This window comes from Cucurbita pepo, chromosome 3, assembly GCF_057944985.1.
Source record: "Cucurbita pepo subsp. pepo isolate OVF chromosome 3, ASM5794498v1, whole genome shotgun sequence".
In the NCBI taxonomy this organism is placed as follows: Eukaryota; Viridiplantae; Streptophyta; class Magnoliopsida; order Cucurbitales; family Cucurbitaceae; genus Cucurbita; species Cucurbita pepo.
The window spans coordinates 18,716,859-18,733,557 of NC_141800.1; the positions used below are offsets into that span (position 1 = coordinate 18,716,859).

A 16,699-nucleotide genomic window follows, 5' to 3' on the forward strand; every position below is an offset into this window, starting at 1 on the left:
AAATCACACTTACTTCAAATGTCACTAATATCTTCTTCAATGTTTATGAGCTACCAATAGCGTAGTTGACACCCAAGGTTTGTTTTTAAACAATTTGTTGTGGTTTTGTAAGAACTAAATACTAATGAAGGATATTTAGATAAAGTAGGAAAGGGGAAAAAACAAATTGTAGAAATGAGAGGAGTGTTGGGGGAGGAAATTGTTAAAAGAGGGTAAAATAAGAAAAGAAGATTGGAATATTTTGAATAGCTTTTGGAGAAGGAAGAAAAGAAGTGGCGTAGACCCGCATTATGGAGCAGCTGGCATATCATATGTTTGTTTTCAACATGTACATAATTGTAGTGTGCACAAACTGAGAGATATATTACAAATTATTTTTATATATATACAGTTTCTGAAAACATTCCTTTTCGCATTTACTGGTTGACCCAAACGCCACCCTCACCTGAATTCGTCACCATCAACAAGGAGAAGAAAGCATATGTTTCTTTTTCTTTTTCTTACTTTCCCACTTTCCTTCCTATAATCATATTCTGAAAGACCAATGGAAACTGGATCACAAATATCAGGCCTTCCCAGTTATCAACTTCAACTCTCCTTCCACCTCTCAAATGCACCTCCTCTTCCCCAACCCATCCACCAAATGGGATTCGTTCACTTCCAAGACCACACCCAGGTTTTGAGCTTCTTGTCACCCAATACCGCCGCCACCGCCACCATGCCACCTGCCTTTACAACTTCTGCTCACGCCCATCTCGTTAGTAGACCTTCTTGGAGCAACGAGCAGGTGGTGTTATTGAGGATTCAACAATGCTATTACACCAAATTCAATCATATGTTTGTAAAGTAAAGAAAAGAAAAGTGGAATGATTGTCCATGTCCTTGTTATGTTTTGTCAGCGTGCGTGTTATAATTGACGTTTGGGTTTGTGGAAAAATTCAGGTGGGAACACAGGATCCGAAGCCCGGCAACGACGAGAACTGCAATGGTAGCGCTAGCGATGGCAACAATTCATGGTATACACCGCTTTCCCCCTACCTTTCACATTCTTCATATTATTTTTGCTTTGTAATTTGTTTGAAAAACTGATGGATGTTGGGATTTGCAGGTGGAGAAACACAAATGCAGATAAGAGTAAAGTGAAGGTGAGGAGAAAGCTGAGAGAGCCGCGTTTCTGTTTCCAGACCAGAAGCGATGTAGATGTGCTCGACGATGGTTATAAATGGAGAAAATATGGCCAGAAAGTCGTCAAGAACAGCCTTCATCCTAGGTACTCTTCTTCTTTTCTTTCTTTCTTTTAATGTTTATATATATATATATATATATATATATATATATATAATAACCCTTGTGTGCTTACCACATCCCTGATGGATTAATCATTTTCACTTGCTCCTCCGCATGCCTACTACTTAGTTTCATGAAAGTAGATGAATTAATTAGGATATAAGTTGCATTGTATGTGTATAGGGGTGGTTAGGGAAGTAGAGAGAGTGACATTGGAGCAGATAAAAAAAAAAAAAAAAAAAGAGAAGAGAAATGCATGAAGGCTGAAGAAGAGGGTGATTAAAGTGAGGTTTGTTTGTTTCATACTTTTGTTGCAGAAGCTACTACCGTTGTACGCATAATAACTGCCGAGTGAAGAAGAGGGTGGAGCGACTGTCGGAAGATTGCCGGATGGTGATAACCACGTACGAAGGTAGACACAACCACTCCCCTTGCGACGACTCCAATTCTTCGGAGCACGAGCCCTTTACATCCTTTTGACTTCAATCAATCACTTTACCCCTCTCTCTACCTCTACCTCCACCTCCACCTCTACCTCTACCTCTACCTTTACCTCTACCTACATTTTTATGTATAATTTTCTTTTATCTTTGCTTCCTCATTTCATTTGGCCTTTCTTTGCTTGTATAATTATTTCTTAACTTTCCCATTTTTCCTTTTCCTTTTCTGAGAAAAATATGTATTTAGTTGTTTAGACATGAGATGACATGAGAAAATGAGAAGGACCCCACTCCACTCCACTCCAAATTCTACATATATTCTTTCTTTCTTCCTATTCTTCTTATTGTTATAAACGAGAATCAAGTCCATTTGGATCAGAATCTGAATGGTGGGCGTGCTGGCGTTGGGCTGCCACGACGCCCCCTCCACCCCAATATCACTTCTGTGGGTAGCACAAAGCCCAACGCGTAGCCCCTGCCCATGCCATCCAATGTTCCCCCACATTCCCACCCCTACAATTTTTTCTTAAAGCCGCAATTTGAAATCCATCTCACTCCTAATTTTACCGTCCACCATCCACATCTTCTGATTTTAATTTTGATTCCGTAACAGACCCCACTTTCACACACATCTGTTGGAAACTACTTAAAGCTACCGATTGGTACACTTTAAGAATTACATACAGTACAACCAAATAGTTTAATCATACAAACTTTACTTCTCCCTGGTCTTTATAAACTAGAAATCGTCTGATACAAATCAAATAAAAATCAAATTGTTTCAAAGCGTGAATGTTAAGAATAAAGACAACATAAAAATTCTAGATTGTCGCTGCTCCTTCACGACAATCTGCGACAGCAAAGCACAATTGAGGCGATGGTGTCGCTATAGACGTGGGGTGGCAATTGTGGTGACAAGGCCTCTATGAACAAAGGAGAGAAATCGATAAGTGCAAAGAAAAAAGGATGAGCAATGACGAAGGAGAAGTCATGCGAACGAGGGAGGAGATTCCAGATTTGCATTTGCTCAATTGAGAGTGAGCATAAGATCTGAGTGAGAAGTTTCAGATTTGAGCAAAGGAGAGAGATCATGCAGACAATGAACGACTAGCATAAAATCCAACAATTGCATAATTACAGGGTAAAGAGGAGTTGTGAACCTGCAAGTCAATGCCTATATCAAACCTGCCGGTCTTCGTCTTTTTCTAACACTTATGGCATAAGCGGCCAAGAAAGAATGAAAAATGGTGAAAGTACAGGTCCATATGGTAACCATGTCTTTCATTTTTCAGTAGCCTCATAACTAAATCGTGGACTTGTGTTGACGGCCACAGAGTAGACATTAGTCTTTCAGTAGCCTCGGAACTAAATTATGGACTTATATGTTGACGGTCACAGAGCAGATATTTGTCTTCAAAACGATGCAATTGACCGATGATTCTCATTCAAAAGAACGAAGACAATGTTCATGAATCGCAATTTACTGCATTGGACAAATCCTAGATCTGCTTTATCAAATATACCAATTCGAAAGTGGAATATCTAACTATGAGGTGGATTCAATAGTGAAAGAACACAGGAATCTGAGATGCTCATTTTAACATTGACGACCAATTACTTTCAGACGCCAGCAAATTATCCTGCTATATGAGATTTAAAAGAATTCGAAGTCAAGATATTGACCACCAGACTTGACAACATCTGTCCCAACCATCCTCTTACTGCTGCTGCTAACGCCTGTTGCGTCAACTACCCCAAACTTGGGCAGTTCGGCCTCCATAGGTCTTGGCACTTCCGGGGGCGTGCTGCATCGTATCAAAGCCCAATTCACACCTTCAAAGAAAGGATGCTGCTTGATCTCGGTTGCTCCCCTCTTAACTCCGAGCCGATGTTGTGGCTCCTTTACTAGCAAACCTCGAATAAGATCTCGGCTAGCATAACTAGTAGCTGGAGACTCTGGGAACTTCAGTTGCTGCCCCACGACATTGAATAGTGTGGCTCTGTTTCCTGATCCTTTGAATGGGGTTTTTCCATACAATAGTTCATGCAAGAAAATGCCAAAAGTCCACCAATCAACAGCACTTCCATGTCCCTCTCCTTTAATGATTTCAGGGGCTAGGTATTCATGGGTGCCAACAAAAGACATGGATCGGGCGGCGGTCGGCTCTGCCACCAGCTCAGGAAAAGTACTGGATTGCAACCTTAGCTCGCTTCGAGGCTTGGGACTTCTCTTTTTGCTTTTCTGAGGGAAGAGTCGTGGAATAAAGCATGCAGGTTGGATGCAAGCTGATGATGGCTCGATACAGGCAGGCTGGACACAGAATGCAGCTCGTTTCGATGGGTCAGAATCATGTGAGGTTTTTATTAGGGTGGGTGACACTGCACATCTTAGTGAAAGGTCAAAATCTGAGAGCATTATGTGGCCATCATCACGAACCAGTACATTCTCTGGTTTTAAGTCTCTGTAAACAACTCCCAGCATGTGAAGATACTCGAGGGCCAGTAAAACCTCTGCTGCATAAAACCTGCAAATACAAAAAAACAATTTGTATAAGGAGTTAAGGACACATTAACCCTCTGTTGGACGGACACAATGGTAACAAACAGTTAGCTCAAAGTTCTTTATATTTATTATTACTATTAAAAAAAAAAAAAAAAGATCAGTAAAAGAACATAATGAAGAACACAGCCTAAAAGCCACGAGGGGAGGAAACCCCATGCCTCAAGAATTCATTACTTTAGAGGCATTTCTTAGAATCAACTAAAATATAGTTTACAAGTAAAATACTACTCGTTGACCCTGGCCAGTTAACGTTCATCCTACATCAATAATATAAAAAATATATAGATTTATTAAGAATATAGACTCATTTTCAAAAAGAAAGGAAAGGAATATGGGCTAGGAGGTATCACACAATATCAAACAGAAGCCCCATATTCCTTGCCTTACTTTATCTACCATTAGCTTGGATCATTGAAATTCATAACCAGGAAGGAACAGGAATAACAACTGAATCAACCCTTTTAGTAACTACAAACATAGTGAATACTAACATTAATAGTTAAGTATCGGAAAAACATTCAAACTCCAATGATGAGACAACTAAAAAAACAACCAAGTATGGACTGTTCTATCAGGCTCTGCCCGACTATCATATTTTGGTTTTACAGAGTCCAACCATCAAACCTAACCAATACACTTTAAAAGATATGTTAAATTATCAAAAGTAACCAAATTATAGTCTAAGTTTGAAATTTTCATTTCAGACCTTGAAGTTTTGACTTTATTTCATAACTCTGGAGGCATTTGCCTTTAAATTCATGGACGAAAAAAGTTTGTATCTACTTATACATTGCTTAAGTGAACAAATCTAAACATGTATGGGAAGTAAATTTTGAGTTTAGGATTAGCAAAAACATCATAAATATAAGAATAAAAAATTGGGAGAATGGAGTTGAGAGGAAGGCGATATCTTGTATGGTTCACATAAGCATGTACAAATTTTTCCGTCTATAAATTTAATGGAAAAAGCCTACAAGGTTAGTTTTGAAACAAACTTCCAACTTCAGAGGTTAAATTTAAACTTTTGAAAGTTCAGGGTATAATTCAAATCAACTCCATAGTTCAGGGGTAGTTTTGATAATTTAACCTAAAGGTATTGAAAGTCCGCCCTTTAGTAATATGTGGAAAAAGAAAAACAAATGGGTTGTTCAATCGGGAAACGACTGTAGGCAGTTAGAATTGAAAGACGCTAGATGAAAACAGGCAGTGGAGCATGCCCGATTGGAGTTGAATTTTTTATCCCTTCCAGAAACTGTGTTGAATGAGATCAAGAGGAAGGGGAAAAAATGGAAAACAACAACAACAACAACAACAACTGAATTCAGATATAAGATCGAGGAAAACATGTAATTAACCTTAATTTAAATATGTGCAAGTCAAGTCAGAATTGCTAGCAGGCAAAGCACCCAAGGAGTCACTAGAGGAATGCTGTTTATTACTTTTTCTCATTTAAGTATTTTCCGTACCTCGCAGCATACTCAGAGAAGTGTTTCCCTGGCTGCCGTTGCCTCAAAGTGTGCAGGTCTCCCCCTGGACAATATTCCATTACTAGACAGGAAAATCTGTCGGTTTCAAAATGGGTGTACAACGTCGGCAGAAATGGATGGTCAAGTAACTGCAAGATCTCCCTTTCTGTCTGAGCTCTCGTTAACTTCTTCCTTATAGCAAGTGATGCCTTGTCCATTACTTTCATTGCAAAAAAACAGCGAGTCCCACTTAGCTCTGAGAGGTAAACACTACCAATATCACCACATCCAAGTCTTTTCAGCAGTCTAAAATGGTTCATGCCTAATATTCCATCTCTTGCTCGAATAGCAAGAATGGCTTTCCACCTAGGATCGTTTCCTTTGTGGGGCTTATTAGCACTTCCTGTAATGTTGCTCCAACAACTATCATCACTGAGACCACTGCTATCACTAGCTCGACTAATACTTGTTTTTGCACTCTCGAGAGAGTCTCCTCTAATGCTTCCTTTAGTACTCTCACAGTTCCTTTCAATACTCATTCCATCACTTCGGTATGTGCTAGAACAGCTATTAACTATGCTCATAGCTGTGACAACTCCGCTACTATCAATGCTACTGTGTGGACTTACATTGCCACTTGGGGGCAAAGAAGCATCCCAAACACATTCCTTCTCCTCAGAATCTGGGGGAAGGAGAGAGGTTTCTGTAATTTGTGATGCACGAGGAATTGAAAAGGGGGTAGATAAAACACCCAAGTCATGCGGCTCGTCAACTAAGCTTTCTGCAGGGGAGAGAGCAGCAGGGCTTGGTTTCTTGGCTGGAACCCGGATTGAAAGATCCTCAAGAAAGGGGCCATTCACGGAAAAACTCTTCATCAAGCAACAGGGGTCTGGTTTATTTTGTCCTATGGGTACATAAACAGTTCTCATTAGATCCATATCCACGGGCTCTGGCGGGTGGCTAGCCCCAGAGAAGGAACTTGGACCACCTTCCTCAATTAAAGATCTACTACCCTTTAAAGTGACACCACGCTTTGGTTCTTCCTGACCCAAGAAAGAGGATTTTCCCTTTGATGTCCGTATAGGTGCAGAAACTTCTGGATCTTGAAGTCCTTGTGCAATTGATCTTCCAACGTCTCTTACCTTAGCTGAGTGCATATTCGACCAATGGCCAGCTTGCTTGGCTGAGGCCACATGTGCTTTTGGTATATCATCCAAAACACACAAATTTCCCGGAAGAACCTTTGATTCTGGAAGCATCTCTATGGGCAGTAATAACGGGAGTGTTTTTGACTCTGGAATCCTCTTCATGTCCAGTGACTTGTGTCATCACATAGAGAAACTTCCAAGTGAAAAAAGAATCTGCGCCCATGATTTTGATTCAGTTAACCTATCTTCAACTGATAAGATCTAAAAAACAAACCTACGAATCAATATATTATCATTCTTCCAGGCTTTCTTTAAAATCAGTGAAATGAATATGTCATACTAGAACATAAGAACATCAGTTCAAGGACAACAATGAGAAGACTATTTGTTTCATATATGATCTAATTTTAGAATCCGTCAATGAAGGCAGATAGCAAAAGAAAATAATCCATTGAGCCATTAAAAAAAAACTAGTGTTGTCTATCTATCCTCCTCTATTGACCAGACTGATGGCTTGAGGGAGAAACAATCAAAATTTCCAAAGCAGAAAAACAGTATTGAAAGAAAATGAATGAGGAGATATTTTTATCGAAAGAAACTAAGAAGTTAGGAAAAGTAGTTAAGGATGTAAAGAAGTATCTCGTTATGTGGAGGAGGGACTCAGACGTAACGAAAACAGAGATCCGAGAGAACTAAAATTATTGAGAATAACCTAATGCAATCGACTACCAACATCCTGCAAAAAATAGCTAAACCGAAGGTTAACGATACAACCCCCTGTCCTCGGAGAACCTGGAAAATTTAAAACCCAACTCGTCTTGATTGCATAAACGAAGGAGGCAAAAATGAGAGGCTGATAAGATAAGTAGTGAAATTCCAACATTGATATAGAAATAATGGAGGAGAAGCTCCGGAAAACAGTATAAAAGGGAGTGAAGAAAAAGACAATATTAAAATGAAGTAAAGTAAAGGCAAGAGAAGAAGGAAAACAGAGATCTCCAAGAGGAGATGAACCTGGTAGGAGGAGAAGAGGAGCAGTATGAACAAATCGGCGATGGTAGGCTCCTACAAGGTGGAGGAGGAAAGGAGAAGAGGCAGCATCCAGAGAGGGGTAGTCCTGGTGTGGTGCAGCAAGTCGGAGTAGGAGGCTTTTGGGAAAGGAAGATTATGGCTATGGCTATGGGTGTGGTGTTTTGTTTTGGTTTTTGCTTTGGGCGGAAAATGGAATGCGGAACGCAACTGTAGCAGTGAGCGACTGTGAAAGAGACGGAGAAAGAGAAGGTAGAGAGGTGTGGGGCCATCACCCCAGCAACGGCCCCCACTTTTGTCCCTCCTTTAGCCTGCACTTCATTTCAAACAGGTAGGGTCGCGGAGGTAGGGTCGCTCCACTCCGCCTCCGCGACGCCTATACTTTCTCTTCGTCTCTCTCGCTCTATGCAACGTTATTGGCAATGCCCTTACATTTCCATTCCCATTTGGTATAGCTGTAAATAAACCGTAGATCCACCTACCCCTTCCGAATTCTTCTTCCATTTGGATTATTTATGCTCGCAATCATTTGAACTTGGAATGGGATGGTAAAAAGTGGGTTGAAGGGGGGGTGGATGAAAATAGTGGTGAAGGTGGATAAGTGAAATGTCGGAAGTATATAGAGGAGGACGTGGAAGGAAGCGACGAGAAAAGGGGGAGATGGGGAAAAAGACAAAGGTGAGATGGTAGCGTGTGTGAGCGACGGCCGTGCATAATGAGTCAGGGGGTGGGGCAGTGAATAATTGAGAAAAACGTTCAAGGGGTTTTAGTTCATGGGATTGGGAACTGGCCTATGTTGAACTAATTTGATAATTAATTATCAAACTATTTTTTTTCACTTGGGTAACTAATCACAACCTTTGCACTAATTTGTGCACATCTAACCAACTGGGTGCATGTGAAAAGGGAAACTTAAAGTAGCAGTGGAAAAAGGGAAATGGCAATACATGGAGATGGAGGAGAGGAGATTCAAGATTCATTGGGAATCGCAGAGCATTGAATAAACGTTTCCACCAAAACATCAAAAAAGTAATTTGGAAGCACATAATAAAGTGGGTACAAATTAGTCAAAGCGAGCAGTTCCCCCAACTTTTGTCATTTTGACTCTCTGCTACACTCCCTCCCTCCTACATTATTTGTTTCTTACTACCTCATTCTAATTCTAGAACCATAAATTACATTGTTTGTTTCTTACCATCTCTGATTGGAATATGCTGCATTGTTTGTTTCTTACGACCTCTGATTGGAATATGCTTTTCATTCTCTATAATCAAGCCGTGAATTGCCTTCAGTAGGTCTAATACATCTTTAGTTTGTAAGTTGCATACATGCATGTATATATCATTAAAGCAAGAACTTAGTGATTAACATGATTAGCCTCTTAACATTTAAACTACTCATGTCACGAGCCACGCCAATGAGAAACAGCGGGGGGATATAAAACAAAATAAAGACAAGAGTTTTACATTCATTTTGTTTTCTTTTTGCGTACTGTGTGGGGTTGCCCTTGTTGTTTGCTTTTTCGAAAGGGTTAGGAAATTAGGGTTTGAAAGTTTGGGATTTGGGTTATTGGAATTAGGAAAAGAAGAAAGAAGGTATTTAAAGCTGCCTTCTCTCATCATTCTTTTCCCACTCTCTCTCTCTGGTCCACTACAAGATGCTTTCTCCGCACCTGCTGCTGCTGCGTTCTTCCAAATTCCCAACTTCGTTGTTTGTGCTTTTTTCTTTTTACTTAATTTGTGGGCTATCCATATGATGAGGCACCAACTAACGGAAGCCCGCTCAGTCTGGGCTTATAATAAGAACCAATCCAACCCAACCCAACCCAGCCCAGCATCTCCTTCTTTGTCCTTCTTTGGGGTGGCCCAGGAAGAGGTTTGGGGGTTCTTGGTCTTGGCCTGTTAACTGCTATCAAACAATACCAGACCAGCTGCCTTAGCCTTTTCTTTACCGTCTCCTCTCCTCTCCATCTGCTTTGCTTTGCTTTCCTTCCGAATCCAAGAACAGAACCATGCAATCGCCCTCTCTACGTTTCTACCACAACATCGCTCCTACCAAACCCCACATCTCCCATCACTTCGCAGGACTTCACTTCACTTCCATTCCCACTAAATCCGTCCTTCCCTCTTCTCTCTTCTACTCCAATTTTCGTTCCAGTAAGAAGGCCATCCCAATTCAGTCCCACAGCAAGCCCCACAACCGCAATTCAAAACCTAAAGGCAAACATGGAACTATCAGAGTCAAGGGTAACAAGGAAAACGTATGGAGCGTGGATAATGAACTCGCCAAGGCCCAAAAAGAGAAGGATAGAGCAACCAGGAGGAACCCGAAAGGTAGATGGGTCACTAAGAGGAAGAGAAATAAAGGTGGCAGAATTCTGGTTTCTGGTGCTATGCTAATGGAGGTCGAAACCGTTCTCCAGACTCAGGTACTTCTTCCCCTCTCTGCTTCTTTGTTCCCTTGATTCAGTTTCAATTCAAACTCCTGTAACGCGGTATTCTACTCTACTATCAGGAACCTGTAATTAAGCCAATATGGAATACGTTTGTTAGCAGTGTAAGTGGGATATGGAAAGGGGTGGGCGCCGTATTTTCTCCGATCACTGCAGAAATGGAGCCGATTGAAATTGGAAACAACAATGAAAACCTATATGATTGCTATACTCTTTCTTGTGTTGAGGAAGATCGGTCTTTATCTGGAGGACAGACAACTCAAATTAAAAGGAGAGTAAATTGGGTGACCTTAAATCCTTACGGGGAAGCACTCCTGAACTGCGGAGATGTTTCCTCAACCTCGGAAACAATTCTAGGCGGAAGCCTTAAAAATTACCGTCTGCCAAAATTTGAGTCTTTTAATTTCGATAAAAGTGACGTGCTGGAAGCAGATGTGATGGGGAATGAGCCCGGCCTTGTCTTCTTTGAGGTATGGTTCCTTGTCCTTACTCTAGTGGATCGGTTCATAGATCATTTGTATCAAACTGGGTAGTGCAGAATGTAACATAAAAGGGTATTTGGGATCAGCTGTCCCCACGATGAAGAATTATTTGTACTTTAACTTAACAAATTAATAAAATGTCTGAATGTCACTAGTATTAATTAATATTACTGTTTATCTCTATTTTTCTCGTCAAACTAAGGCCATATGACAATCTCATTGGGAAATTCCAGGATGGATCTTATTCTCGTGGTCCTGTTAACATTCCAGTGGGTGAAGTTGATGATACCAGTTATTACATAAATCCAACTTTCAAGTTCGAACAGGTAAGTTAAGTTCACTTTGGCACTTGTAAACTGCATTCTGGCTATATCATATATCTACTTGTTTCAAGACGACCTCCTTATCTCTTTATTTTTATCAAGTTCAAGGTGAGTTCCTTTTTTCCTTTTGCTTTCTTTCTCTTTTTGATAGAAAACAATATGATATATTGACAGAAAGATGTACAAAAAGGAGGTGAGATATCCCTAGAAAGCCAACGTGATTATTGAAGAGACTCCCAATTGGTGAGATATCCCTATAACACCAACTAGAAGAGTTATTGATTGATTTAGTAATCCCAGCTAGTTGAATCTAAGAACCCTCATGAATGCTATGAATGCTTTCAATATGCAAACCCCTAGTTCACAAATGCTAAAACATCCCATTTCAATTTCATTTCATTCTAAATGATTGCAACCCTTGAGAAATTGATCTAACAAACCTTATTGAAAAAATAAGGCTTTTAGATTTAAATATATCCAAGAACTTCAAAATGATAAGGAACCACTCCAAGGGAAAGTAAGATTCGGACTACCTTGTTGATCGAATATCTCAAAACAAGAACATTTGTTTGAGATTGGAATCACTCCACTAGCAAGATCAATCAAGGCAAGTTGGAACAATTCTAAACATGCAACCTAAAGTACACCAAATTGCAAAGAAGCACAAATGCTCTTTTTACTACATTTTCCAAGTCTATGTTATAAAGTCAACATCCTGGCTTTATATAGCCTCAAAATGAAAACCTTGATATTCCATGAGGCATTTCAAAAGTTGTAACATTCATATTTTATGATCATAATTAGCCACTATGTAAATGTAACCTTAAAGTAAATAAAAAGTCTTAAAACACATTAACGAAAACCATAACTCTAGATTATCATCCACCCAAAATTTGTAACCATCTAAGAATAAATGAAGTTTGATTCTTCCCTAATGTGGCATGAATTGCTACTTGAATTTATCTTATGGTAATTTGAACAATATTTTTGTCTCATATTGCATGATTGAGATGTCTTGGTTCATATTAGTGTTGTTTATTTTTGCCTCATAAGCATGATAGGTCTTGTAATTCTTGCCAGGATAGATGTCTTTCTTGATATCTGCCGAGGCCATAGATTCTTGTAATCCAAAATCTGTAATATAAACCGGTGTAGTATGTGTGGTTAAGGTGTATGTGACTTCTGAAATGGTCAAAGTTGGGTCATTCTTCATGATTAAGATCCCCCCTAATGTACTTGAGGTATCCATGTCTGGCACTCCAAAGGGATTTAACTATCTAGCGATCAATATAATTCAATTTTGTTTCATGAAGAATAACTATAGTGGGATTGTATTTGAGGAGTAAGGACTTGAGTAGGTCTCTCTTTTGCCAACCTCCGAAGCCCTTAACATTCTAAGAGATAATAATCATAAGAGGTATTGACCTCCCAATTGTGACTTGCTCGATTTCTCATAATTGATGCTTCAAAGGAGCCAACAATCTCTCTAGTCAGTTTACTCGGTTTCTTGGCCGTAGTGGACTTCTTTTTCCTAGTTGGAATTGCCATGATGAACATGTGGTGTTCTTTTAGCCATGGTGCTAAGATTTGGATGGCTCTTGTTAGTATGAGTGTTGCTGATATCCGTCTGATTCTTGATCAATGCCAACAATAGAGAATTTTGTTCTTGGGATGAGGAAGGTCTTTTGGTTTTTGATGATGATGGCATGTTTTTCTGGTCATGTTGTCACAACTTGCGGGTCAGAATAAGAAGTGGTATATTAGATGAGGTTTTGGAGATTGGTGAATTTCACGGAGATAGAATTGAACAAATAAAGATTTCTTGCCCATTTTCTCAGCTCAATTGTTCGGAGTCAAATCAGCTTTCAATGAAACTAATGTGACTTCTTTGTAACATTCTTGGCCTTTTTCACTACACTTGTAGCACATTTTTCCCATGCACTCCTCCACTTAGTTGCTAGTACGGAGTCATACACCTCACACCTTACAACCAACTATCTTCTAAGCTCGCATGGGAATGAACCAACTATATGCTATCCGTCCATAAACTTTTCTTCTGTTTACAATTCTATCTTGATGAATCTAGCTTGTAAGCTATTCTCTGTTCTCACGACGAATTCTACTTCATTTAAGAAACCTAACAACACATAAAGGCTTCCATTTGTTAATGAAAACTTGCACATGCTATTTGAGGTATGCACTTGTAACAACCCAACCTCACTACTAGCAGACATTGTCCGCTTTGGTCCATATCGTCGTCAGCCTCACGATTTGAAAATGCGTCCACTAGGGAGAGATTTCCACAACCTTATAAGGAATGCTTCGTTTCCCTCTCTAATCGAGATGGGATCTTACAATTCACCCCCTTGGGGTTCCAGCGTCCTTGTTGTCTCACTGCACGGTGTCTGGCTTTGATACCACTTGTAACAGTCCAAGCTCACTGCTAGCAGATATTGTTCGCTTTGGCCAGTTATGTATTGCCTTTAGCCTCATAGTCATACAATGCATCCACTGGGAGAGGTTTCCACACCCTTATAAGGAATGCTTCGTTCCCCTCTCCAATCTAGGTGGGATCTCAAAGCACTTATCATAAATTCAAAAGTCTTCCGCATTTTCTACCCCCACATCACCTAATTTTGACTTGTTAGAGTCACTTTAGAATTTTTGCATCCAGAGTACAATCACTATCTTTGCAATTACCCTCTTCATCTTTGTTGAATACATTTGAAATTCTTTAGTGTGGATAAAATTTAGTTAATTCCCCCTTTCCATTATAGTTTGGAAGTTTGCTGATATCTGGTCGTTTTAGTGTTTAGTAAAAGGTTGCCATAAAAGGCTCCGTGTCGTCCATACCATTGAATTTAGTGGTGGCGGATCCAACATACAGATACTAAGAGTTGCTGTGTATGAAGAACAATGGATCAGCCCTGCAAATATGCCTGACATAAGGTATCGTTTCTTTTACCTTTTGTTTTCCCCGTAAAGGGGCATTAGGTATTTACTTTTTGTATTTTTCACTGGATTTAACAGTGGGAGAATGACAATTAGTTTTCGATGGCCTTTATCACGTGAATTAGCTTCCATGGTTAATTGGTTTGCTAGTGGGATGGAGCTTTATTTTTATATTGTTATGGCTGTCACCAATTATTGTTTTGTTATACCCATGCCTGGATAACGAGATCAGAATACTTGATTGCAAACAGTGATCTAGAGTTTGATTTGAAGCCATTTTCTCAACGAAAGCGAACCCAACCATCAGAACTTACTGGGTCCTGGAAGGTGTTCGAAGTAAGTGGGACTCCAATTTTTGGTGAGGAGACAGTGGAGGAGAGCGATGCCACCCCATACGTGTATCTCTGCACAGAAACCTTAAAGAAAAGGAGCTTACCAGGAAACCTAGTATACTTTGGGGAGGAAGAACTCATAGACATGCAGGATGCTACCATGCTGTGGCTTCCAGGTGGTGTCACTGGTTATGTCGATGTGAAAAATGATGGCATCCTCTGTGTTGGAGTCGGTTGGTACTCAGATGAGGGAATCAACCTTGTTATTGAGAGGGATTATGGATTGGATGGGGAGCTCAAGGAAGTAAGGTGGAAATCTGAAGTGAAGAGACGATGGTCTGACCCAGTACCCGTTTGAATTACCTTGATTTTTTTTGTTTTTTTTTGGTGAAGGCTCGTACGTCTCCCTTTCAAGAATTCAGGTGTATATGAATAAAACAAAAGCTAAATGCATGCCGTTGTTTCTATCTACACATCGGAGGACTGAATTGACCCTTTCATTACATCATAGAAAAATCAACAAAATATAACAAAGTATTACACTAACCTAGGCATGTAATTCTTGTAGTTGTACCGGCTTTAGGCAGGTATAGAATAGTTGGATCTTTATTTGTCACGACCAAAGCTTTACAATGAGCCATGACTCAAAACCTAAATGTGGATAGGGTTTAGGGTTAAGAGTTTTTTAGGGTTTAGAAAATAGGTAATTTTATGATTTTTTTAGGGTTGGTTAGAGTTTTTTAAGGTTTAGAGAATAGGTAATTTTAGGGTTTTTTTAGGGTTTAGGATTAGAGTTTTTTTAGGGTTTAGGAAATAGGTAATTTTAGCATTTTTTTAGGGTTTAAGGTTAGAGTTTTTTAGGGTTTTGAGAATACGTAATTTTAGGGTTTAGGGTTTAGGATTTAGGTGCCTCCATGAGGGTCCACTCGACAGGGTTGAGGTTGTAAGGTCTTATCGACACGAGTAAATGTTTTTTTTTCTTCGATATTTTAAGCATAGGACCATTGGATATGGTATTATACTAAAACGAGAAAACAACTTTACAGATTGAGTTAACAATCCTGTTCTAAAGGCCAAAACAGTTCCTATGTTAACACCAGGAGAGTTTGTGTGTGTAATCGTCTTTAAGTCGAAAAAATCCTATGATTTGACTGTGGTTAGTCTTTAAGTAGAAAAAATGCTATGGTGTGACTGTGGTTAGTCTTAAAGTAGAAAAAATCCTATGGAGTGACTGTGGTTAGTCTTTCCGGGATTGTTTTTATGGGTTATTTGCAGTGTATATTAAACAATAAAGTGAATTCTCTCCTTGAAAAGACTAAACAGCCTTCTAGAACGAGTAGAAAACACTAAATAGCAATGGAGGAACCAAGATTACCGGAACATCAGTATAGATATTCCGATTATACGAGGCTCCATCTGTTTGTTATCAAGTGCTTGAGAAGATATTATGTAGCGAGACTGATGACTGTCTTAAGTCAGATAATACGCCATTCATAGGGTTTACACGGCCTGCAATAATGCAGTAACCGAAGGAAATGCCACTACGCCTTCGGTATTGGCACTCAGTGGATGGAGCCCTACGGATTGATCAGTTCTGATTTATGTTAACAACTACGTCAACCATCCATCAGAAAAGTAAGAATACCAACCCGCGATAGGTGTAAATGTCTTCATTGGAGTGTATTATCTGTCAAAAGAGGTGTCAGAGAACAGTTGTGAAACAGAAGAGAGGTTGAGATAATATGCTTTATTTCCCCACTCGCCTAGCCGATTCACCCAGTAATTAATTGGGTGGGGCTTTCATCCGCTAGCATAACCACTAACTCGGCGGAAAGAGCACACAGTGGATTGTGGCCGACTTGCAGTGATCCATTTTTGTCTCGGGTGAGATGGACCAAAGTCTCAGAGGTCGGGAGTTGTAATAAGGGTGCCCAGACATAGTATCCTTTCTGGTGATGTATAATGATGAGGTATCTTTTGATTGTGTTTCTAAGGGTCGTTTGTGTGTGTTTTTATGTGTTTTGGCCTAAAGACCGTAACTATGGATATGAGTAAGTTGAGTGTGTTTGTGAGTGTTGTGTGTTTTAAGTGTATAAAAATGAGTTTGTGTAAGTGTGTACATGTGTGTTATTTGAGTGTTGTGAATGTGTATGTGTATGGGCATTTTTAGCAGTGTATTACTTGAGAAGTGTGTCGTGTTGATTTTTGGAGATCGTGGTAGGTAT

At 39.7% G+C, this 16,699-nt stretch overlaps 3 protein-coding genes across 5 annotated transcripts; 2 read left to right on the forward strand and 1 right to left on the reverse strand.

Annotated features, from left to right (window-relative positions):
• Nucleotides 1-330: 330 nt before the first annotated feature.
• WRKY12 (WRKY family transcription factor) lies at nt 331-2,027 on the forward strand. The gene is made up of 4 exons (XM_023672027.2): nt 331-787; nt 943-1,016; nt 1,109-1,270; nt 1,605-2,027. The coding sequence occupies exons 1-4, from the start codon at nt 545-547 to the stop codon at nt 1,765-1,767; spliced, it is 642 nt and encodes a 213-aa protein (XP_023527795.1). The 5' UTR covers nt 331-544; the 3' UTR covers nt 1,768-2,027.
• Nucleotides 2,028-3,133: 1,106 nt separating this feature from the next.
• Nucleotides 3,134-8,059, reverse strand: LOC111790902 (serine/threonine-protein kinase D6PKL1). Of its 3 annotated transcripts, none has more exons than XM_023672024.2 (3): nt 7,919-8,059; nt 5,757-7,117; nt 3,134-4,252 (listed from the first exon to the last, which is right to left on the reverse strand). In XM_023672024.2, exons 2-3 carry the CDS (start codon nt 7,064-7,066, stop codon nt 3,382-3,384), a joined length of 2,181 nt encoding a protein of 726 aa, XP_023527792.1. In that variant the 5' UTR covers nt 7,067-7,117; nt 7,919-8,059; the 3' UTR covers nt 3,134-3,381. The 3 variants fall into 3 exon arrangements, with proteins under 3 accessions (XP_023527792.1, XP_023527793.1, XP_023527794.1); XM_023672025.2 differs by having other exon boundaries at nt 5,757-7,165; XM_023672026.2 differs by lacking the exon at nt 7,919-8,059 and adding an exon at nt 7,617-7,882.
• Nucleotides 8,060-9,796: 1,737 nt separating this feature from the next.
• LOC111790917 (dihydroorotate dehydrogenase (DUF3598)) lies at nt 9,797-14,947 on the forward strand. Its single transcript, XM_023672047.2, has 5 exons — nt 9,797-10,361; nt 10,448-10,855; nt 11,101-11,193; nt 14,000-14,139; nt 14,394-14,947. Exons 1-5 carry the CDS (start codon nt 9,945-9,947, stop codon nt 14,830-14,832), a joined length of 1,497 nt encoding a protein of 498 aa, XP_023527815.1. The 5' UTR covers nt 9,797-9,944; the 3' UTR covers nt 14,833-14,947.
• The last annotated feature ends 1,752 nt before the right edge of the window (nt 14,948-16,699 follow it).